Here is a 23,733-nt window from a genome sequence, read left to right as displayed (position 1 = left end):
GCAGTCAGGGGACAGGGAGCAGAGGGGTTTAGATGGGTTGGGAGTTCTGTGGGGGGGGCTGTCAGGGGGTGGGGAGTGGTTGGATGGGGCGTGGGAGTCCCAGGGGTCTGTCTGGGGGTGGGGGTGTGGATAAGGGTTGGGGCAGTCAGGGGACAAGAGGCAAGGAGGCTTAGATAGGGAGTGGAGTCCTGGGGGGCAGTTAGGGGCAGGGGTCCCAGGAGGGGGCAGTCAGGGGACAAGGAACGGGGGGAGGGTTGGGGGTTCTGGGGGGGCGGGAAGTGGGAGGGGCAGGGGCGGGGCTAGGGCGGGGCTCCTCCCGTCCTCTTTTTTGCTTGTTGAAATATGGTAACCCTAGTCCAAGGGCTGGGGAGAGAGAGCACAAAGGAGCCTTTTCCCCCATAGAGCAGCCACAGTCCTGCGCCCTGAGCACAAAGTCTAGGGCAACGCTAGCACCACTAGGCATTGCAAGGGGGGGAGCACGGTTACAATTCCCCTCCATACTAGCTGAGCAAGAGGGGCAGGCATGAGCTCTGCCTGCAGAGGGCGGATGGCCCTGGGGACTGGTGCCACGACAGTGCCCCCGAATGCCAGGAGACAGTCCTGAAATGACTGATTAGAAATGAGAGGCCAAAACTGGATGGCAGCGAGGTCGGCCTAATGCAGAAATAAGGTTGGCCTCAGACCACGCGGGTTCCTAATCCTCAGGCCCTGCGCCTGCTTTCCCCTGTCTGCAGCGGTGACAGTCCTGCCTACGCGGCCGGGAAGGCAAAGTGTTCGCCGTCTCGGGGAAATGAGAAAACCAAATGAAGTCAAGTTTGCTACCAGCAAAGGGGAAGTGTGACTTGGCATCGCGAGCGCCGTGTTTAACATGCCGGCGAGGGGTTTAGAATTGAAGTGCTTGCACACAATTTAAAAATAGACAGTTTATTAATCTAAACGGCAAGTGTATGTAGAAGAGGCCTCGAGATTGACATCTTTGGGATTAGTTTAGCCCTGCGTTTTTCCAGAGGTCATCGCCATGGTGCTCAGGAGGGCTGTGGAATAAATGGGGCCGGCGTGCTTCCCGGGACCGCACGCTAAAAACTAATACATAACGTTTAATTTACTGTCTCCAGAGCTAGCCCGACCATTTTTCACATAATCATATTGGATTAGCGCTACCGGCGGCTGTGGGCGGAGTGGGGGGCGGAAGGATTGGTCTGCTGGGGCGGGGGAGACAAGGGGGGGCAGTGTATTTTTCTCGCCTGGAGGAGGACGTGTTTAACCCCCCCCGCACCAGGACGGTCAGCTTATTTCAGGAGGGACAGGAGGCTCCACTGCAACGGGAGGCTCCCTTGCTTCCGAATTGCTGGGCTGATTCAGACTCGGAGCTCTCAGAGGCAGGCCGAGACCCCAGCCCTTCATTTTAAAGCACCATTTGCAGTCTCAGGCTTTCAAATTCCTCCTTGTCCCCTTTTAGGGGGGAGGGGGAAGGGGGTTCCTTTTTTTTTCTAACAGGAACTCAGTGTTTTTCAACAGAATTCCCCCTGCAGCTCCTGGGAAATATTAAAGAACTGCTGCAGAAATAATTAACCTGGGCACTAAGAAGGAGAAAGGGAAATCCGGCCTTATACAGCTACGTTAGCAGCCCAGGACAAGGCAATGCATTGTGGCAAACACGAGCCTAGAGACTCTCCATATGCCAAGCCTGCCCCGCTTTCCTCAGTCATAGGATCACCTGAAATGAACAAACATCCCTCATTCAGGGCAGCCATATCCACACAGACTCCCAATAGAATTAAGGTTATATCAGGGCTTTCCATTAAACCTTGCTTGGGTCAGGGTGATTCCCTGCTCCCTGATGAGCAAGGGGTTAACTCCAGCTCAGCATCCCTCTCCCCTGGCAAGGTGCTCAGGGAAGGGCTATGTGAGAATCCCCCCCTAGGTTGATCACTCAGGCTGTGTCTACACTACACCCGGGCTCTGATTCGGGTTTGAGCCCAAGCCCCCCTTCCATCCACACCCAAATCAGTCTGACTCTGGTCAGCGAGCACCCAGGACCCAGATCCTAAAAGACTCTTCTAAGGGAGTGGGTCAGAGCCGAGTCCAAGCCCTGTCATTTTTCAGTGTGGACGCAGCTCAAGTGAGAAGTTCTGCATCATGCAGTGTGGGCGTATTAGCACGGCTGTGAGAACTGGATCCAGCAATTATAAACCCAATTGATAATGCAGTGTGGACACTCAGACATGGGCTTGGAAACACTGAGTCCACAAGCCCAGGTCCCCCAGACCCAGGCTTATAATGCAGTGCAGACATGCCCCAAACGAGATCAGGGCCCCATGGGGCCCTTGAGGATCACATCTTGCCAAATGGCTATCTTTTTCTGCTGAGTCATTTTACATGCTGTTCCCAGCTGCTCGTACCTTTCCGAAAAAGTCACATTTTGGGTTCCATTTTTTCCATGTTTAATGTCAGCCCAAAGGCAAATGGTTCGGGAAAGTTCTCCTCCCTCTAAGGAATTGAGTCTTTTAACAGTTGGCCTGGACATTTCAGATGATATTCTTCTATCCCTTTGCAGACTTCCCTGCCTCTGAGCAATCATTTCTTATTGTTGCATCCTACTGGATGGTCCTCAGAAACAAACCCTTGGCGAGCTGGATTTTCAGTGGATATTGTTGAAGATTGCTTGCTTTCCTATGTCTGTGATGCAGAAGTTCAGGCTGGGTCTACACTAGAAATGCTACAGCAGAACAGCTGCGGCTGTACTGCTGCAGGCCCCGTAGTGGAGACACTTACTACAGCGATAGAAGGGGTTCTCCTCTAACTGTAGTAAATCCACCACCCCGAGAGTCAGTAGCTATGTTGACAGAAGAATTCTTCCATCACCCTAGAACTGTCTACGCTGGGGCTTACGTCAACTAATCTTCGTCTCTCAGAGGGATGAATTTTTCACACCCCTGAGCAACGTAGTTGGGTCAACGTAACTTTCTAGTGTTGACCAACCCTTAGCTAATTTGCATTTTTCATAGACTTTTTCCTCAAACTCTCCTACTACTAAAGTTAAATTATTACTGGATGTAAGTCCTTTAAGTATTGTCACCCCAGTCCTGTGATTTCCCATAAGTGGTGGGTGTACTGAATTTTATACTTCCCCACTGTTGATTTGAAGGCTATCAATATATTTCTTAAGTCACAATAAAAATAATTTTCTGATTTTTTCCATATCCTTGTGAAAAAAATCTGTGTTTTTCCAGATGCTAGGTATTAAAATGTATTCAAGAGTAACAGTAAATTACAATATAATGTGTATTAATGAAGCATCTTTGTTAGTGATATGTCGTTATTGAGACATTTAGTGTAATTTAAGTGTACGCTAACACACAATGCTTTTTATTGTTGCTGTGCATTGTTATGCTTTCATCTGTAGTATCCTGTTTGGGGATGTTTTCTGGTGTGGGTTTGGGGTTTCATGCATTCTGTGTCTATTCAGTGCTACAAAATGCTACAACCATGTTTTTTACAACCTTAGATAAACTACCTGATCATCTATTCTGATCCTAAAATTAAAGACTTTCTCCCAGTGCACTAGGGGGCAGAGTTAAGGTTGCACTTGCTGACTTAACTCTCACATTTGACCGTGTCCATTGTGCAACCTTCACATTACATGAATGCATGTGGATGTGTTTTCTCTGTAAACAGGTCATCGGATAGGGAGACTATGAGACAGGACCCCAAGCTAGGATGGTGCATATCATTCTAGGCTATCCTTTTCCCTTTTCAGATTCCGTTCCTCTCCTCCCACACAGCGCTTTGCTGTGCCGCTTACATCTTCGCACACTCACTAGGAGGTAGTGGGAAAGCAATGGGCACCTACCTGCCCATTGCTGCCCCTGCTGGAGAGCTCGAGCGTTACCTCTGCAGCACTGCCAGCCACATGCCCGTCCCACCTGGAAGGCCGTGAACCCTGGAATCAGCGCAGCTCCATGAAAAGGAGGGTGTGGAGAGGTCGGGCAAGGGGTCATAGGGCCCCGCTGCACCGCAGCCTCTGCAGCAGGCCCACAAAGAGGGGATTTGAGGGCAGGATGGGTGAAGGTCCCAGCGTAACCCAATGACATTGCACCACCGTTCTCGTCCTACATGTAGGGTCTGCATGCAGGTCATGCATGCCCTGAGGCTGCAGTGATGGTCGCCGAAGGGCTCCGAGGATGTTCTGCTCCTTGGCCCCAGGATGGGGAGGAGGATCCCAGCCCTCCCCAGGGCAGAGTAGCTCCTGTGTGAACGGGCTGTGTACAGTGCTTGGGATTCGGCTGTTGCTGCTCTCTCAGACCCAGCCCTTCCGTGAGGCAGGATGGCATGTGCTCTCCCACACCCGAGAGGCCAAAGCATCGCGCTGTCAGCCGGTGCTAACATGCCCCCTCTGGGCCTGTTACAGTATTTATTGGCCAGAGACAATACATTCCTGCTGGGAATGGGAAAGACCTTGACACTGCCTGTGATGTATCATTGCTCTGCCTTGCTCACAGTGTAAATTTCTCCTTTCCTCTCTTTCTCTTGCAGTCAATTTTGTTGTCAGCCTCAATCAAGCGGGAAGGAGACTCTCGGACAGCATCGCCTCACTCCTCAGATGATATCCATCACTCAGACAGATACCAGGTGAGAGAGCAGCCAGGAAACAGCCAGGCAGCGCAATCCGCTGGTCTTAGCACAGGACTAGGAGCCAAGAACTCCTAAGAGCTACTCCCAGGTCCCTCCGTGCCCTTGGCCTAGTTCCTTAACCTCCCTGCCCCTGTTTCTCTGTGTGTAAAATGGGGATATTAATACTTCCCTCCCTCACTGAAGAGCTGTGAGGCGTAACACATTAAGGTGTGCATTGCACTTTGAGATCCTTCGATAGAAAGGGCGGTAGACATGGAAATTATTAGAAAAATTAAGTCATCTAAGTAATATTATTTATTATTATTAGCAAAAATCATGCCCCCAAAGCATGATTACGCACCCTAGAACTGTCTGGGACTTCTGGCTGCATTGCATCATGGTGTGTGGGCATACAGCTCAGAATGCAACAGAACACAACCCTACAGGGTTAGTGCAATACAGTGCAAGTTAAGAGACATATTGTACCCTCGGTTGTGTGTTTCATTGGTGTGGACTGAGGGTAATTTGTGGCCTCTCTGCCTAGTATATAGCCAGGCCTGAATCATGCACATATGACTCAAATGTATAGCCATATACCCATGGTAGAGTCAAGGAAAATGTTCCTTCTGCCTCCCTGATTTACAATTTCCCTGCAAAATGACGCTAATCAAAGGCTCAAGAGAGGTAACATTAAGCCATGTATCAATGGTCTGTTTAAGATCCAGTAACTCACACCCCTCAGAGCTCTAGGAATGGGAGCTCTACCTCGTTAGGAAGCGGAGAATTCCAGCACCCTAATTAGATAAACAGCACCTGCTTCTTGCCATGGAAGGTCCAGAGGAATCTGACTTTAACATTACCACGTTGCATGGGAAAAATCTAGCTTAGCTCATTTGTAGTGGTTTCTAAAATCGTATTTGTCATACCTTCTCTCTCCCTCTGAGCCCTGTACGGTTGGGCTCACGGCTTGCAAGGATCCTGTATGTGAAAAGATACAAAAATTAGTTCCAATAACATTTTTTAAAACTTTCTAAATCATTTTAAAGAGATTTCTCTGTGAGAGCCACAACTTGGCACACACAGAACACATGCCAGTGTGGAGTGGTGCAAACGACTCAGTGACACGGGTCTGGGCTGACCTGCAGAACTCACCTCCGGCTTCTGAGTCATAGGATAGTTATTTCTTGAGCATCCAGAAACGTCTTTGTGCACATCACAGACATGCAAGGATAGACGCCCTGCTCGCAGGAGTAGATGGCCTTGGTTTGATATTACACAACAAGTAAATGTCAAGGGTGATGGGGGCGGGCAGGAGAGAGGAAGGACAAGGGATGGTGACAATACAATCACGAGGTTACTCCTGCAAATGGATCCGCGTGGGCAGATCCCCACTGAACGAAGCATCATGCAGGAATCTGTCTTAGGATCAGGGCCCAAGGCATGCACACATCATGACTGTGCAAATTATTATTATTTATCATTTAATATTCATTGGCTACCATTCTGCCCGTCACTTCTTGAAGGCCCATCTCAAACTCAGACCAACATACCCTGCATCCCGCCCAATGCAGTCACATGTTCCATATCTATTATCAAATGTGAGCCTGACGCCCCATCGCCCTGACTCACGTACACCAGTGCAAAGGGAGTGTCAGACAATTCCATTCTGATTTAGCAGAACTTTTTACCCCCTTTGCTGGGTGAAAGCAACGGTGCATGGAGCCATGCAGCCAAGAAGTAGGCCCTGGGTATGAACGAGAAACCAAAATATGCTGCCCTCTCTCCTGTCACAATACTTCTTTCTATTAAAATAAATAGTGAACTTTCAAACAGAGCTTGGATGAAATTTTCTCAGTGGTCCTTTTTGTGATATATCAACTTGGTCCTAGGGGATGAGGGGCACCCTACGCTCTCAGCGTCTCAGAAGTTTTAGGCTCTATGAAATTTGTCAAGATAATTTTTTATTCTCCTGTCCGTCAGTACAAGGATTCACATTGTACCCCTCCTCCATGTGCTGAGTCTAGCTTGCCTGCCACATGTGAAGTTTGTGAGTGTGTTTTATGAGGGGTTGCAGCCCCTTAATGCAAATGCATAATGGGAATTATAACTCTGCGCTGCAGGGAGAAAAGACCTCGGGGCCTGATTTTCATTTGCACTGCAGCATGCCACTCTGGCAGCGTCAAGGGACCTTCCAGTGGATGCCAGAGCGGTGTCAATCCTTTGTGTAAATGAGAATTGGCCCCTCTGCATTAACAAGTAAATGCGCAGGAGTCCAAGAGTGGTGAAGCCTGATCTACCGGCCCTTGTGCAGAAAAATCTCCCAGTGATTTGAAGGGCTGCAGAACTGAGCTCTTCATGTGCGGCTGTGTGCTGGGATGATACGTGTTTCTTAGAGCTGCAGTGCTAGTAATTTTGCATTGCAAGTTCCTTGCGTTATTTACGATGTAATAGAGAATATACCATGTATTAGTAAAATGCTGGAGCACAGACTTCTGCTCTATGGATTTTCAGAGGTGAATTCCTAAGGTTTGGCCTTAATAGCCCTCTGGTCCTTTCGACAAGCAAATGTTTAGTGGAGATGGAGATTTGGGAATAGGAAGGTTAAAGAAATATTGGGGGGAAGGTTGAGCTGATTACTTCCATGGAGGACCCAGTTCTTCCAGACAGAATCTGAAGGAAGCAAATGCAGTTCCCATGAGAGTCCGTGGATCAAGTTCAGCCGGGATACAATGGTAAGGTGCAATCCACGGCAGGTGTAAGCAGATCAGAAACCAGGAGTAAGCGGCAAGGTGGTGTCACTTGAACCAGTTTGGCATTCAGTGGGTGTGAAGAACGAGCGTGACTTACACACTGAACGGGAGTGCAGCTGGTAAAGCAACTAACATGAGAGTGATAAAGAGGTTCAAACCGTGCTCCCTTCTTCCTCCCCTCAGCCACACAGGGCCAAATCCAGCATTAGCGTAAACAGGCACATCTATTGATGTGAATGTAAGGTGTACCCTCTTTTGCCACAAGCTGAATTTGGTCCCCACTGAATGGCCAGTCAGTGCAGGTTGCCTTGCTTTCCTTCTTACATCCATTTGCCAAGCAGTGTGTAACTTGCATCATCTTTGTGACACCACTGAATTGGGGCCCTGGTGTTGTCTGAGACCTTCCTTCGTGCTCCTTGATACAGCCATAGCCTCAGCCTACAGCCACTGAGCTGCTGGCCTTTGGCAGACAGAACATGTCAGGATCCTACCTGGCGCATAGATGAGAAGCCTACCTTAGGAGTAACCATAAGTATCCTCTCATTCTGCCTGGAGAGAGAGCCGTTACCACAGACTAGAGATGGGCCACTGAGGCAGTGGTTGGATCTGAAGCTGGTTTAGGGAGGCTGGGTTCAAAGGTTCAGGTTCAAGGTACTGAAAACTCATAGGGTTTTGGCTCCAAACAGGGCCGGCTCTAGGCACCAGCAAAACAAGCTGGTGCTTGGGGCTGCACATTTTTAGGGGCGGCATGGCCGGCGCCAGAATGCCGCCCCTAAAAATGTGCCCCGGCCACCCTAGCTCACCTCTGCTGCTGCTGCCACGGCGCGCGAAACAGTTGACTTGAGAGCCTGGGAGGGAGGGGGAGAAGCGGCATCCGCGCTGCGGCCACTCGGAGTCTCCCCCTGACTCCCAGGCTCTCAAACCTGGGATGGGGGGCAGACTCCGAGTGGCCGCGGCGCGGCGCCGCTTCTCCCCCTCCCTCCCTCCCTCCCTCCTAGGCTTGAGAGCCTGGGGGGAGGAGGCAGGGCTGGGGATTTGGGGAAGGGGCGGAGTTGAGGCGGGGCCGGGGGGGGTAATTAAAGAACGGGGGGGGGGGCAAAATTGTTTTTGCTTTGGGCGGCAAAATCCTAGAGCCGGCCCTGGCTCCAAATGGTGGAAATCTCATGAGAACTTTTAGACTCTAAGCTCCTTGGGGCAGGAGCAGTCTCCTCTTGTGTTTCATGCAGTGCTGAGAACGTCGGCGCTCAGCAAATGATCCTAATCATCAGATGATTGCGCACAATTTCTGCCATGCAAATCTTGTGGGATCAGCTATTCTCTTGTGAGATTTCAGCAGCATCTGACCTGGAAAATGGGCCCAGAACCAAATCCAAACCTGAATCACCCTGGAAAGCTAAAGGGTTTGGATTTAAGATTAAGGTTTGGCCCATAACTATTAAAAATATCCCTCCTCTGAGCTGATGCCCCAGCCAAACCAAGACAGGAAAATAGACTAACTCTGAATGCAGTTCATTGGAACTTGAACTAAAAGGGAACAAGTTTGCGTCAAAGAAAGTTGTTGATTCTAGGATTGCATATCTGGGAAAGGCTTTACCTTGGGGAGATCATGCATGGAGAACCCAAGGATAAACAGTCCTCAGGAAATTCACTCTCAGCTCCTCTCACACATACACTCCCAGACACACCACCCTGCCTTTCATGCACTCTCCTCTGTTGAGTGGGGCCTTGTCTACACTGCCACTTTACAGCGCTGCAACTTTCTCACTCAGGGGTGTGAAAAAACACCCCCCTGCGCACTGCAAGTTTCAGCGCTGTAAAGTGGCAGTGTAGGCAGTGAACCAGTGCTGGGAGCGCTTTAACGTTGCTAGTGAAGACATGCCCGGGGAGAGCAGCCGCAAAGGCGCTAGTGGCTACGGAGTGGCTGCAAGGTCTGAGGACTGGATTTGGCCCCAAACACTGCCCAGCACAGAATCCCCCTGTGCCAAGCCCATTGATTGGAGCTTGGTGCAGGACCTTTGGCTTGACCATGATGTTGCAAGCTGGTATAGTACAGGACGTGGCCATACAGTGATGTGAGGTCTTTCTAGATAGAATGCTTCTGTGAACAAGTGGCTCTCTGGGTGTTTTCTGGAGGAGGGGAGAGCAGCAAGCACAAGCCAGGAGGCTTTTCCAAGCACAGCAGTTGGGTAGGGAGAAGGTGTGAAAGATGGTGCAAAGCTGGGAGTGAATGAAGGAGATAAAGGGAGCGGTCAGATGAGAAGCATGGGCAGATGAAGGAAGAAGCTTTGTGTTGCTGCCCCTGAGAGGGAAGGTTCATGCATGACTTGAGATGATGATCGCGGCTCCAAATCTCTTCCCAGCTGTCTCATTCCTTCCACTGTCACAGGCATTTCAGCCCTGTTCATTTGCTTTGGGCCCAATCCAATTCCCTTTTTGCACTCAAATCCCCCTACCACTGAATTCAACGGGAGTTTTGCCTGCATAGCGAGTAGGTATCAGGCCATGTCAGTTTCCTTGCTAGTATCTATCTACCAGCATTGCCAAGGGAGAATAACAAAAAGAAAAAAAAACCTCTAGAGTGAAACGCTCCTCTTGTCTTAAGGATAACATGTCAGGTGCCTTCTCTGGGGGGCGAGAACACCCTGAATGGGTTAGGTAAGCCTGCTGTGGAATATTTGTGGCTGAATAATACGTGAAGTAAGTAAAAATGCGTGGCTGAAATCCTTGTCCAGCAAAGCCTCACCTCTCTCTGCTATTTGAACCGCAAGCGTGAGCGTCTACCCAGAAACAGGCTGTAGCTTAATTCAATAAAGATGTAGAAACAAGAATCAGCAACTCTGATTTGGTAACTGAGTGTGCTGTGAAAACATGGCCACTGCCTTGCAAATCCCAGAGAAAAACTGCAGCAAGCTTTAGCGGTTAGCACCATGCAAGATTGAAGCTAAGTTGCTAACTCTCCCTAAGCATTTATGTGGCAAAATATAACAAAAAATAAGGTAGAAAAATGAAAGACAGAAATGTAGCATAAAGTAGGCACAAAATGGAGGTTAGGTTTAAACAAACAAACAAAGGGCAGTTGTTTTTAGAAACGCTAATATGACTGTTTTTGTGAAGTTAAAGGATTGGGGTAGGCAGCAGATTTTGTTTAGGTTGACGCCTTCCACAGCTTCATTGGTAACCCACATATTGCAGCCTTTGGCTAGTCTACCAGAGCCGCCAGGTGAAACTGACTAGAAGGAGGAAGGAAACTGAGGAGTCAGTTTGGAGTGTCCAAGTTGAGCACAATGCAAAAAAGAAAAGGAGAAAAAAGCAGAAAATGAAATCAGATGATTGCAGTTGTTTGGGTTTTAGTAATCTGAGGTGTTGTTAGCAACTCAGGGAAAGAAATATTGCTTTCAAATAGGATTTTTAATCTGTGCCCCTTATGTCTAACCCTGTGCATTTCAATAGGGGGTAGTTACATGTCTGTATATCTGCCTTGACAGATGGATGGAAATGTGCCAGTTAATGTTTTTGTTGGCATCTCTCTCACACACAAACCAGCTAGGGGCCTGATCCTGTTCATCACTGAGGCTTAACACCTCCAAGATATTAGGTTCCTGATTTCAATGGAAGTTAGGAATCTAACTACTTTTGAGGGTCTGGGCCACAGTGACCCCAGATCCCTTTGAGATCAGTGATCGTTTGAGAATGCTTAACACGTGGTGCTCAGCACTTCACGGGTCCAGGTCCTAATATACTAACCCAGGGATTTGGAGAGTAAAGCCCCAAACAGAGCAAAATGGGCTGGCATCTGAGTGGGGTGCATCTGCATTAAAAACTCTAAAAAGCCAAACTCCCTCTGCCTTCATATGAGCGGCTTTGATAGTCTAACAGCCCTTTTGATGTTCCAACAGCCACAACTACCAATATTGCTTTGATGGCCTCTGACAAAGAGATCAAGGAATCCTGTATTATTATTGCAGAGCCTCGTTTCCACTTTCCTCTCCCCAGCTCCATCGGTCCAACCTGTCTAGTTTTTATAGGCCATGGTCTTCTCTCTCCCTACTCAAGGATAACACATAAACCCTCCTGGCAGATGTGTGTTTGAATGATAGAGTGTGAATGAATTCCCTTTGGTGCCCACTAAACTCCAAGTTGTGTTAGAGGTTTCTATACACAGAAGGACAAATATTAGCTACTTGTGATGCTCTGGGTTCTGGCGTTAGTCGCTCAGAGAGATTCCACCGACGACCTGTGTGCATCAGATAATATGGATAAAGCTTCTAACAAGACACCAATAAAACACACCCGCAGGAGGCTTACTGTACTAGAATGAATCTGGCAGCTCAGGCTTTGCTTGAAGCAAGAATTACCCTTTTTCAAAAACGCAATAATATACATTTTACAGCTGTTTTACCTCCCAAACCAGTGTCTTCCAATCTATGAACTAGAGAGAATTTCATTCACTTTGCAGTTTGTGGTGGGTGCAGCCACACTCAAGAGACATTCTTATGTCATTTGTTGGTCATCTCATTAATCAGAACAGAACAAGTAAGGCCTCCATTGCTTAGGATGGTTGGTGGCTGCCATAGAGGGTAGAAATCTGAAAGGGGGTTGAAAAAACTCCTCCCACACAAATCTAGGCTGATCCCACTTCTGTATCTCTGTTACACTGCCCCAACCCCATTGACTTCAGTGAGATAGCATGGGCGTAAATGCTAATGGAATTGGAATTCAGGGTATGTTCACCTCTCTTACCTGTCTGTACTGGGGTTACTGGCATAAAACTGCTCTACATACAAACATGAAAATAAACTTCAGTTGAACGCCAAATGTTTCCTTTTATTTTTTCCCCTTCCTATTTGTGAGTAAGGAGGAAAGATATACAAAGGGTCAATTATTTCAGGACTCTTTAGACACTCTGCAGTGTATTGACCTGCCATCTTATCCTGTATCCCAGCTCCAGCTTACTGTATAGTGTATTTAAAAATGCTACAAAACGTTGCTACTCTCCCACTATTATAGTGGGTGCATTGGCAACACAGTGGGGGAGATTCCATTATATTCCAGCAATTCAAAAAAACTGGGTTTTAGGAGAACATTTGGAGGGTCTTAAAGATTTAAAAGGGGTTTTCTTGCATTGGTTAACCTGTTTTTTTTCAGCATCCCTTCAGCAATTTAGGTCTTGATCCTGCAAACACTTTCACTTTACTTAACTTTAAGCATACAAGTCTTCCTACTGACTTTAACAGGAGTACTCCTGTGAGTAAAGTTAATGATGTATAGAAGTGTTTTCAGGATCAGGGCCTTACACAGCGGAATAGAGAACACCTGTTTGCACTAGTATCAGAGGGGGAGCCGTGTTAGTCTGAATCTGTAAAAAGCAACAGAGGGTCCTGTGGCACCTTTGAGACTAACAGAAGTATTGGGAGCATAAGCTTTCGTGGGTAAGAACCTCACTTCTTCAGATGCAAGTGAGGTTCTTACCCACGAAAGCTTATGCTCCCAATACTTCTGTTAGTCTCAAAGGTGCCACAGGACCCTCTGTTGCTGTTTGCACTAGTCTTTTCTGCAACCATTAATTGTGACTTAAAAGCAAGGAATCAGAATAATAACCATTTTATTAATTGCAAAGGACCTAGTTGGTGAAATTATTCGGCTGGAGTAGAGCCTAAGTGCCAGCTGACTGAAATACATGTTCTGCGTGCGTGGTTTGCTGGAATAGGGCTCTGTTCACCTTAGCCTCTAAGGATAGAACAAGAAGCAATGGGTTTAAACTGCAGCAAGGGAGGTCTAGGTTGGACATTAGGAAAAAGTTCCTAACTGTCAGGGTGGTTAAACACTGGAATAAATTGCCTAGGGAGGTTGTGGAATCTCCATCTCTGGAGATATTTAAGAGCAGGTTAGATAAATGTCTATCAGGGATGGTCTAGATGGTATTTGGTCCTGCCATGGGGGCAGGGGACTGGACTCGATGGCCTCTCGAGGTCCAGTCCTAGAATCTATGAATCGAGGTGTGGCTCTCTGCGGGTTTCCGGACGCATCCAAGTTCTGGGCCCTATGACTAGATTTAATAATACGCAGCGGGCACGTCTCTGTGCCGGGCCGGCGGGGGAGAGGTAGCAGCACTGTAAGGGTGTGCAGGGCATGTGCCCTTTGACTGGTGGTTTCCGTGGGGCCCCAGCTCCCAGCGCCAGGCCGCTCCATGGGACTGGAGCAGGTTTCTGGCCCGGTGGGAGGGGGGAGGCTGGAGAGCATGGCCCCGGGGAGCCTGCAGACAGAACTCGTGATCTGGGCAGGGAGGGGCCGGCAGGACTTTGCACGGCTGGGGGGGCCAGTCTGAGGGGGCCCCGCTCCGGGGCTGCACCCCCAGTTGGGGGGCGTGGGGGGTGCAGCAGCCCCTAGCCCCCCTGGCCGGCCTTCCGCCGCCTGCCGGTTGCTATGGGAACCCCCTCCCCGTTCCCTCGTGAACTTTCACCCCGCTCGGCGGCGGGTCACATGACCGGGCCCAACATGGCGGCGGCCGCTGGGAGCTGAGCGGAGGCGCCGGCTGGGCCGCGCTACATCCACCGGCATCCCCCGGCCGCCCGGGGGGCTCCGCTCCGGGGCCCGGATCCCCGCCCCGCCGCGTGCCGGCCGCGGCGCCTGCGGCTATGCAGAGCGGGAGGAGGGGGCCCTGCGGCGGGGGCCGGGAGGAGGTGGGTGCGGGGCCTGCGGGCGGGTTTGTTTACATCGGGGCTGCGGAGGCGGGGAGCGAGCAGGGTGTTTACATGGGGGGGGGAGTGACCCAAACAGGGGGGCTCTTTCCCCTTGCGGGGGGGGGCGCTGTCCTTGGCCTTCCCTCTCCTTCCCCCTCCCCGGCCACTGAGGTGGGCTAAGGCCGCGGGTCGCCCCTGGATGGGGGCACTGCCCCGCTTCCTCCCCAGCCGGGCCCTGACACTGCTCTGCTCTTGTTCCCTTTGCAGACCTTCCTGAGAGTGAGAGCGAACAGGCAGACCAGGCTGAATGGTGAGTGCAGCGGGGACGGGGCACCTGTGTCTTTCACCGGCACAGGCAGGGCCTTTCAACCTGTCCTTTTTTCCTCTCTCCCTCCGTGTTACTTTGAAGCATGAATTGGTTCCTTTCACCCTGCCCTTTAAAAACTGTGTTTCTATCACCTCCCTCAGTCAAATGGTGCCAGCTTTACAGCCCTGTTACTTTCCTCCCACCCCTCTCCCTAAAAACCAGAGGATACAGAATAATTTCTGATTCCTTTAACTCCATTATCACGATGAAGAAATGCAGGTCTGAACAGTAATCTGACTTTTGCTGAGCACTAAGTCGTTTCTATATATTTTTATGTATTTGCTTTGTGAATAATTGAAAGTAGCATTTAATCCTGGGGTATATCACTTAGGCTGCACTCCTACAAGTTCTTCTATAGTCTGCATGCATAGAACATCTTCCAGGTTTAGGATCTTAGTTATGACATGTCACTTAGGTCCCAGTCCTGCATTATGATGAATGCAGATGGGCGCTGTAGCTGTATGGTCCACATTTCAGGGTCAAGGCCTTAACAATAAACGTTTATACTAGCAATTTTCATTGTACTTGAGTCTATGGTGTCTATACAGATTCTCTGATTTCCTCCCCTCGACCCCCTAGCGATGTTGATCCACCCGTTTCATTGTACTTCTGAGTGTGTTTTGGAAAATAATAAATATTTTTATTTAGTGAAAAACATTTTACATTTAAAAATCAAATATTTCGATCATTTATTTTCTTTAAATGACAGAAATTTCCATCTCAGTGCATGAAAATAAGTCAGTAGAACATTCTTTGTTCTGTTTAATTCAACCAAAGCCAATTCAATACAACCTCATGGTGAAACTTTGAACTCACTAAGATCAGAAAATTCAAAAGTTACTATTCACATAGCAATATTTGAATGTCTAATTTTATATTGATGTTTACTATTAAACTTGCTTAAATATAAACGATGTAGCCAATTTACAGTTCCTGGGAGATTTTTAACTTGGAATTTCCTGACTTTTGATGGTTCAAAAATACACCCACAAAGCTGCATTGATATAGTTCTTGCACTGAATTTCCTTGTGCTGCTTCTAAGCAAATAGAGGATTTAAACAAAATAACAGAAGATCCTAACTGAAACTCTATTTTGGGTACTAGTGTATATGTATAATCTGGAGTATTGGACTTTAGCATTGTGCTAAAGAAATGAAAAGTGTGTTAAGCAAAATCTCAAAATCTTAAAACTTTTATTTCTAAACCCAGAGTCTTTAAAAAAAAAAAAAAAAAAAAAAAAAAAAAAAGTCCTGTGCGCTTGCTCTCATTGTCAACTGAATCCAGGGCAAGAAGCATGAACATTTAAAAAAAAATTCAGTACAAAAAATAAATCTGATAAGTGTTCAGTGATGGAAAAGACTTCTTTCCCATGCATGGGAATCTCAGATGGAATTCCATCAACCCTTCTTGCCGCACGAATCACCTTTGGACTGAGAATAAGCATTGGAAATTTTTGCTAAGAGAGATATTTTAACACCCCTAAATTTTGCATCTTATAAGTACTCAAAATTTTTGAACCAAGCTATGTGGTTATGATGACATTATCTCTAGCAAAAGACTACTGACAAAACAAGAATTATGCTGTTGACTTCAGTAGAGCCAGGATTTTGCCCAAGGTAGGGCTGCAGTATTTCCTAAGTATAGGATAAGGAACCTGAAGCTCTTAAATTCTAGTGGGCTCTGCTACTGGCTGATTATATTAACTTGGGCTGATCATTTAAAATGGGGTTGTTAGACTTGTGGATCATTTTTGTCACTTTTTTTCTGAATCTCCTTTATTTCTGCTATATCCTTTTTGGGGCATGGTGACTAGAACTGAACACAGTATTCCACGTGAGGGTGTCCTGTTGATTTATATATTGGTATTATAATTTTGGTACATCCTAGTCATTTTTTATACATCCTAATATTGTTTGCTTTAACCTTTGCTGGGGATTGAGCAGAGGTTTACAGTGATGCCTAGGTCCTTTTTCCAAGTAGTTGGTTAGCTTAGAACCCAGCTGTGCACATGAGTATTTCAGTTTATTCCTTCCACTGTGCATTACCTTGCATTTGTCAACACTGAATGTCACCTGCTATCATCTTTCTCTCTAGAGTTGCTCAGTCTTCTCTTGTATTAATAAATGTTTTTGTGATATTTTACCATCTTACAATTCATTCCCTTTTCCAGATAATTGATGAATACATATCTAAACACTAGTCCTAATAGAGAACCTTTAAACATGTTGAACATTTACCATGTATTAATCTTTGATTTCCATCTCTTGGCCAATTTCTAATCCATAAGAGAACATAACTTCTCACCATATGACAATTTAGCATTCAAACTCCAAGTTAGTTTCCTTATTAGCTTCTTATGTGGGACTTGGTGAGAAGATTTTTGAAAATCCAAATATATTGTCATCTGGTTTTCCTTTCTCCAGCATTTTGATGACACTTCAAAGAATTCTAATAGATTAGAGAGTCCGATGTTTCCTTTGCAGAAACCGTACAAATGTGTCCCTATTATCCCTATTCATCTAGATGTTTTAAAATTATTTGTAATTGTTATTGCAACCAGTTTGTACCTTGGTGCTGAGGTAAGACTCACTGATCTAATTGCAGGATCATCTATAGTGGCTTTCTCTTACAGAGAGGAATAAAAGATTTGCTGTCCTCCAGCATAGTAGCTGGTTTTAATTAACATTTATTTCTGTTAACGGCTCAGACATCTCATTCCTACATCCTTCAGAACTCTTCGATACATATCCGGTTCTGGTGACTTATTGCTCTTTAATCAGTCTGTTATCAATATCAGCTGTCACAGAAGAGTAACAAGAGAGAAACATGGCTTCTAGGGGTAAACCTAGACTGCAGCTATAGACCTGGTAGCAACATAGTTGATCCCTGATGAAATTATGATAGGGTTTACAGTTAGAGTAGATTGGGGCCTAACCTAAAACTCCTGATAGTCCAGAAGTTTAGTTCTATAGGTCAAACCCTTTGAATTGCAAGCAGGATGGAAGCTGATGCAGATTCCGGAACCCAACTTTAATATGCTTCATGTGGGAGACACCAAGTGGAAATCTACATTCTGTACTAAAGTTTCCAGTTGGTTTTTGTGCATTAGTTCAGCACCTTTCACCTGTGATAAACTCGTGTTGTGTTGTTCGGGAGGGTCTTGTGCACACTTTTTGGAGATGGGATTATGCGTCCTTCAGAATGTATACAAGATCCCAAACAGTTTAAATTCTGACCATCTAGAGAACTCTCCATTCTCTTGCGCTCTCCTGTTCTTGAGCTGGCTTTACCAGTACCGTTGCTGTCCATGTTCTCCTGGATCAAGCTTTCTTCCCAATGTCTGCTCTGGGCCCCAGAAGGTTCTGAGAGTCTCACCAAAGTGTTTCCAGCCCTGGTGCCAGCTAATACACCAACATATTTTAAATGTGTTTTTGTTTTTTTACTGCTATTGAACATGAAGATAGGACAAGAAATAATGGGTTTTATCTGCAATAAGAGAGATTAAGATTAGATATTAGGAAAACCTTCCTAGTTATAGGGATAGGTATAGGCTTCCAGAGGAGGTTATGGAATCCCTATCATTTGAGGTGTTTAAGGTTGGACAAACACCTGTCAGGACTGGTCTAGGTTTACTTGGTCTTGCCTCAGTTCCGGGGGCTCAACTAGATGACCTCTTGGGGACCTTTCCAACCCTCTGATTCTGTGATCTTTGTAAAAGCCTCAGTATAGCTGTAAAAGGTGTCTCGTTTACAGCTCCCTCTCCCAGGTAAGTCTGAGAGTCTGGCTGAGTCCTGTGCTGACACTGACCCAAAACCTGTTCTTGACTCTGTGCTGGTGGATGCCTGTTGAAGTCAGTTGGGCTTTGTGTGCATGGTCTTCTGCGCCTGCATGGCACGCCACTGAACAGTGTCTGTTGCAGGACTGAAGCTGCCATTAGCAGTTCTTGCTTCCATAGTTAGGGCAAAAAATGACAGCCCAATGAAAGTAAAGGAGAGAATATAGACAGTATCTGTCCTTCGTTTGTTCAGGCTGTAGCAGTGTGTCCTAAGTAACTGCCGCTAATTGGGGCTGCACTCAGTGAACCGCCAGACTGCCCAAGTACCATTGATCTTTTTTGGCCCTTTGTATTTTAGTGTTTTATGTGGTGCTCGTCCCTTTGGCTTCTCAGGTAGGCTAGATCTTCCCCTGGTTGTGGATAAATTCTGTACTCAATTGCTGGACTGCTCTTCGATTCGTTATGGAACATATACAAGAAACCAAATAACCAGGATCCTCGGGTTTATTGCTAAAAGTCAGTAATAGTAGAGTACAGGAAGAAAGGTTCAATACCATACCAGCTTCTGGGAAGCTATCTCATGCAGCATTGTTAGATTAACCTCAGGCAGGTTTGCTCCCAAAGTTACACGTTTCAGCTGGTAGTATTTATAGAATAATTCTACAAGTTACAAAACTCTTGACGCATCACTAAAATCCAACCCACCAGTTCATCTGGGTTCCTTAACTACTTGTTCTGTATCTTCCTCATCTTTATTTTGGATACTAGCATTCCAGGTGCTGGTCTATGAAAGCCCCTCCCCAGCTTGTATCGGCGCAGAAGGTTAATGTATTTTGCCTTTGACAACTTTTCTGTTTTCTAATGCCAAAGCTGGCATCAGCTTTGCAAAGTGTTATGGGGTATTTAGCATAAGTGAACAAGCTATAGAAAGACATAGGCCACTTCAGGTCATGTAACTGGTAGAAATATATATACAATATAATGTTATATTGATATTGTATAGTTAATGCTTATTAATGTATGTGGTGTGATAAATATATGTCGATGATGTGATATATATGCTGGGCATATAGATAAATAGATATAATAACCACACCCACCCCTGGTTACAGGAGGTTCTCTGATACTGAGGATCTTACAAAGGTGGTAGTGAAAAGTAAAACCAGGTCACTCACTTCACCCTCCAGCTGAGATGCTTTGTGGGAGATGTGATCAGAAGTGACTAGGAATGTTTAGGCCAGGAGGGGAGCAGCCACTGATCTGGGAGACCCTGTTACAGAAAGGTGGCAATTCACCTGCCCAGCATCCCTCACTACCATTGATAGCCAAGGTGCAAGAGGTGCCGGAGGGCTTGCTCTAGTAGCTTGAAGTGGGTGGGGGTCCGCCGTACACGTGGGAGGGCATGAACTGAGCAATAATAGCAACGGCAGTTTTGAATCCAGCACTCTGCCAGATGTCTCTATCTGTGCCCAGAGCGGATACTAGCAAGCAGTGGTCTTTGGTTCTCCCTTCCACACTGGCAGCAGCATCTCAGCTGGGCCAGTCCAGGGCGACCAGTAGCAGAAGAGAAAAGCAACTTCACCTGCCTGTGTTGCCTCTGGGTGCTGATCCAAAGGCCTGACCTCGCCCCCTGTCTAGCAGAGGGCTGAGGCTTCAGTTCCTTCACTATTCCACTTGGTTGCCCGTGTGCTGTGGCCTGTTAACCCCCAAACTACTGACGCGCTCTCACTTCTGGGAAGGAATTGTCGTCTTGGGACAGGCTCCCAGCCCAGCAGCTGGGCAATCCTAGTCCACCTGAGAATGACGGGCCCTTGTCTCTGCTCCTGGATGTGTCTGTTGGCTCCCTTGCAAGAGTGGCAGTACTGAGGTGCCACTTACGGCTGCCGTGAAAGGGCAAACCAAGCGGTTATTTGGCGCTGCACAGGTGAGAGCACGTGTGGTACAGTCTGGGGTAACACTGATCAAGCACATCAGTTAAAATTGAGGCCACCATGGTGCTGAAAAGCCCTCTAACGGCCTAATAATAATTATTAATACTAATAAAAATTGGTGAACTCCTCACTTCTTGGCAGAAGTCTTGAATAATAACTGGAGAGGGTTTGTTCAATCAGAGATTGAAATGAGGCCGCTTCTTGTCTAGAACACACCTTCTTGATAGCACTCGGGCTCTCGAGTGAAATCCTCCATTCTCCTTTTGCTTACTGCAGGATTTCGGTGCTTTTATCTTACTGGCTTAAGGACAGGAAAAAACTCCGGCCCCCCTTTTTGCTCTTGCGACAGGAGCACAGGGGAGAGGGATTAGTGAGCTAATTAGAAATGATCGCATCTATCAGCACTAATTAACAATACTGTGGTCTCACTTGAGTGTTCTTTTGAGCCGTTCCCCTTCGGGACAGCTCCACAATCACCCCCTGCCTTTGGGGCCGCTCTGGCCCTTCTGCGCTGATTGGAAGTGATAGCTGAGCTCCGTGGCGTGTATAGGAAATGCTGCCTGGTATGTGCTTTCTAGGATGCAGCATTCCCTTTTGCTCTCAACCCTCACCAGGGGCACTGTTCTCTTCCAACAGCACCACGCCGCTGCTAATGACCACAGAATGGAAATGGCAGAGGAATTTGGTTTCAACACCTCTTTCCTCTAGTGGCTGTTTCACTCCTGGCACTATAATGTAAAGGAAAAGAGCGCTTGTCTCTGCTAGGGAGTGAGGAAGACTGGGGTGGGTGCAGTCTGTTGGATTTAGTATGGTGCTGAGAGAGACCTGGATTCAATTCCCAATCTCGATGCTGACTCCACCTGCTCCAAGTCACTGTCTCTTGACCGCTTTGCGAGGCTGGGTTAATTTACCAGCCCAGACACACAAACTGCCTGCCTGCCTGTTAGGTATATTGTTAGTGCCTGGGTTGGATAATGGTGGCAATGGGGAAAAACAAAAAGATATTTAATAACTTTTAACGTGCCCAGCAAACAGGTTTGTTTCCCTAGGGTGATTGGGCAAAGGGAAACTCGCAAGGCTGCTTTTAACTCTTCTGTACCTCCGTTTCCCTACTGTTTTTAAAGAAGTGAAGGTGGATGGGAGAGAGGAATGACACCAGTATGTACACAGTGCTTTGAGATCTGGGGATCTCATTGGAGTGGATTTCTTTATATATGACTGCTGATTATCTTTTCCCTTAACTAATCTGCATGTGTAGCCACATCTTCTGACTATACTAAGTTCATGCTATTTCTTTCTATCCCTGTTAACTGTTTTGCCTCTGCAGAGCTATGGGAGAGGCAGCTGGATTCTAATCTGCATGGAATATCATCCCAAAAAATCTAACCAGGATTGCAAAAATCGCTCTAACGGGTGATGAAGTGTGAGCTAGAGTGTGCCCCGCTTGACTCTCAGACCCCAGGTGGAGTTTGCTTAGCAGGCAGTTAGAAAAAACTCTGCTTTATTTAAGAATGGAGCAGAGTTGATGTGGACTTATTGAGATCATAAATAAGGCCCTGTGGTGCCTTATTGGAGTTACTTCTCTGGGCAAAGCTGACTTTAAAATACTAGTTTCCCTTGGGAGGAAGGAGGTGATAACAGTGAGTGAAACATCTGGTTTAGAAGAACAGGAGTACTTGTTGCACCTTAGAGACTAACAAATTTATTAGAGCATAAGCTTTCGTGGACTACAGCCCACTTCTTCGGATGCATATAGAATGGAACATATATTGAGGAGATATATATACACACATACAGAGAGCATAAACAGGTGGGAGTTGTCTTACCAACTCTGAGAGGCCAATTAATTAAGAGAAAAAAAACTTTTGAAGTGATAATCAAGCTAGCCCAGTACAGACAGGTTGATAAGAAGTGTGAGGATACTTACAAGGGGAGATAGATTCAATGTTTGTAATGGCTCAGCCATTCCCAATCCTTATTCAAACTGGAGTTGATTGTGTCTAGTTTGCATATCAATTCCAGCTCAGCAGTCTCTCGTTGGACTCCAACCCCACTGTAGCAGATGGATAGAATTCTGGAGCAGGCAAGGGTGGATGGATTTTAGATGTTTGCTGAAACCAGTGTGTATTAGCTTAGGGAACATCCTCGTTGTAAACAGGATCTGGTCCCTGGAGGCCTTCCATTGTCATTTCCAGGCTGCTATATGGTACTCTGTGCAAAGGCAACTACTGCTCCTAATCTCTAGCAGAGCAAGGAGAGTATCTTTGAGAAGAAATTTTTCCCAGGGAACAGGTTTGAGGGACTCTTGATTCTGTCCTAACACATGGAGTGCAGTGAGTATTTCTGGCCCAGAGCTCTGTAAGTCGGGCACCCAGATATAGGGGTGAGTTTGTCCAGGCAAACCAAGAAAGCCCTACTAGAACGATCAGGAATCTTACGTCCCCAGTGCGGCTAGCTTAGTTTAGCTCATTCTGTGAGATGGATACACTGGATGGGTGACAATTCTAGGTCTGTTGTCTCCCTGGTTTGTTGTCCATCACCTAGCTAGTTCAACAGCACCTTCCCCTTCTCGCTTTGATATTGCTATCCATCCAGACGCTGGCATGAACATCGCCGCTTTCGGAGCACGTGGTATTGCTTACAATGTCAATACCAATCTCTGACTAGCACAACTTTTCAGTGGTGTCATCTCTCATTACCACATGGGCTTTCCTTAGGCTCTTACTTGTCTCGTGTTCAGAATTTTGACCTTCCTTGTTAATTAAACAGAGACTTTTCTCCAGCCAGTGATTGAGTTATCCAGTAATACCTGCCTAAAGCCATCATAATAAAGGACAGAAGTTCTTTTTAATGCAAATGATTTGGTTCCAGATGTTTTGATCACGTTTAACGATGGCTCAAATTAACCAGAGATTGGATTAAGTAACAGCCTCTCTCAGCTGCTTTTCCTAATCAGCAGGACTCTGTGTCTTTTACCCAGATTGCTCTCTTGTGTGCACAGCGCAGCTTCCAAGTTTTCACTACGTGGCTTGGATGTACTTTAAATAAAAATAACACAAATGCAAATCAGATTAAGAACCAGGGAGAGTAAAAGCCCTATCCTGGGATGCAGAATACCTTTCTTTCATTCCAAACCAACCTGCCTACCCTGCATATGTGGCACCTACCTGTATCTGACATTCTAGGAAGGGACTATTCAGGCATGCATGGGATCGTGAGATGTTGAAAGTGACTGTTGTGTAACTTAAGCAGGACACCTCAGGCAACTAAACCTCAAGTCTTGCAGGGTTCTGAGCAAGTACCTACATGAAGAGGAAATTTCTGATAGCAGAGGGCTCTTCGATCCATCAGAATAAAGGCAGAACAAGGTCCAATCACCGGATAGTCCAGGCTAGAAAACAAGGTGTGAATTTGTAACTGTTGGGCAAAAAGCACAGTCCATACCCAGTTATTAAATTAATCAGTTTTAAAGCTTTATTAAAAGAATTTTGGGGATACTGTCCCCACCGCAATCAAGCATAAGTAAAGCAGAGCAGGATAGGGCAGTGATCAGTTACTCCATCTTGGGACACTGGTAGAATGTTGCTGTCATCATCAGGTGCATGCTGGTCCAATC

At 46.7% G+C, this 23,733-nt stretch overlaps 1 protein-coding gene across 4 annotated transcripts in view; it reads left to right on the top strand.

Annotated features, from left to right (window-relative positions):
* Positions 1-23,733, top strand: part of RNF220 (ring finger protein 220) — a 327,682-nt gene that overhangs the window by 240,694 nt on the left and 63,255 nt on the right. For 3 of the 4 annotated variants that reach the window (XM_034778230.1, XM_034778229.1, XM_034778231.1), the window contains 2 exons: positions 4,537-4,632; positions 14,312-14,354. In XM_034778230.1, the coding sequence (XP_034634121.1) occupies positions 4,537-4,632; positions 14,312-14,354 (139 nt within the window). Of the gene's footprint in view, positions 1-4,536; positions 4,633-13,844; positions 14,045-14,311; positions 14,355-23,733 lie in introns of those variants that run through there. The other variant, XM_034778232.1, reaches the window with a different exon arrangement.

The sequence above is a fragment of the Trachemys scripta genome, chromosome 8 (genome assembly GCF_013100865.1).
Source record: "Trachemys scripta elegans isolate TJP31775 chromosome 8, CAS_Tse_1.0, whole genome shotgun sequence".
In the NCBI taxonomy this organism is placed as follows: Eukaryota; Metazoa; Chordata; order Testudines; family Emydidae; genus Trachemys; species Trachemys scripta.
Note: the sequence above shows the minus strand (reverse complement) of the source record. Positions and strands in the feature narration are given on the sequence as shown.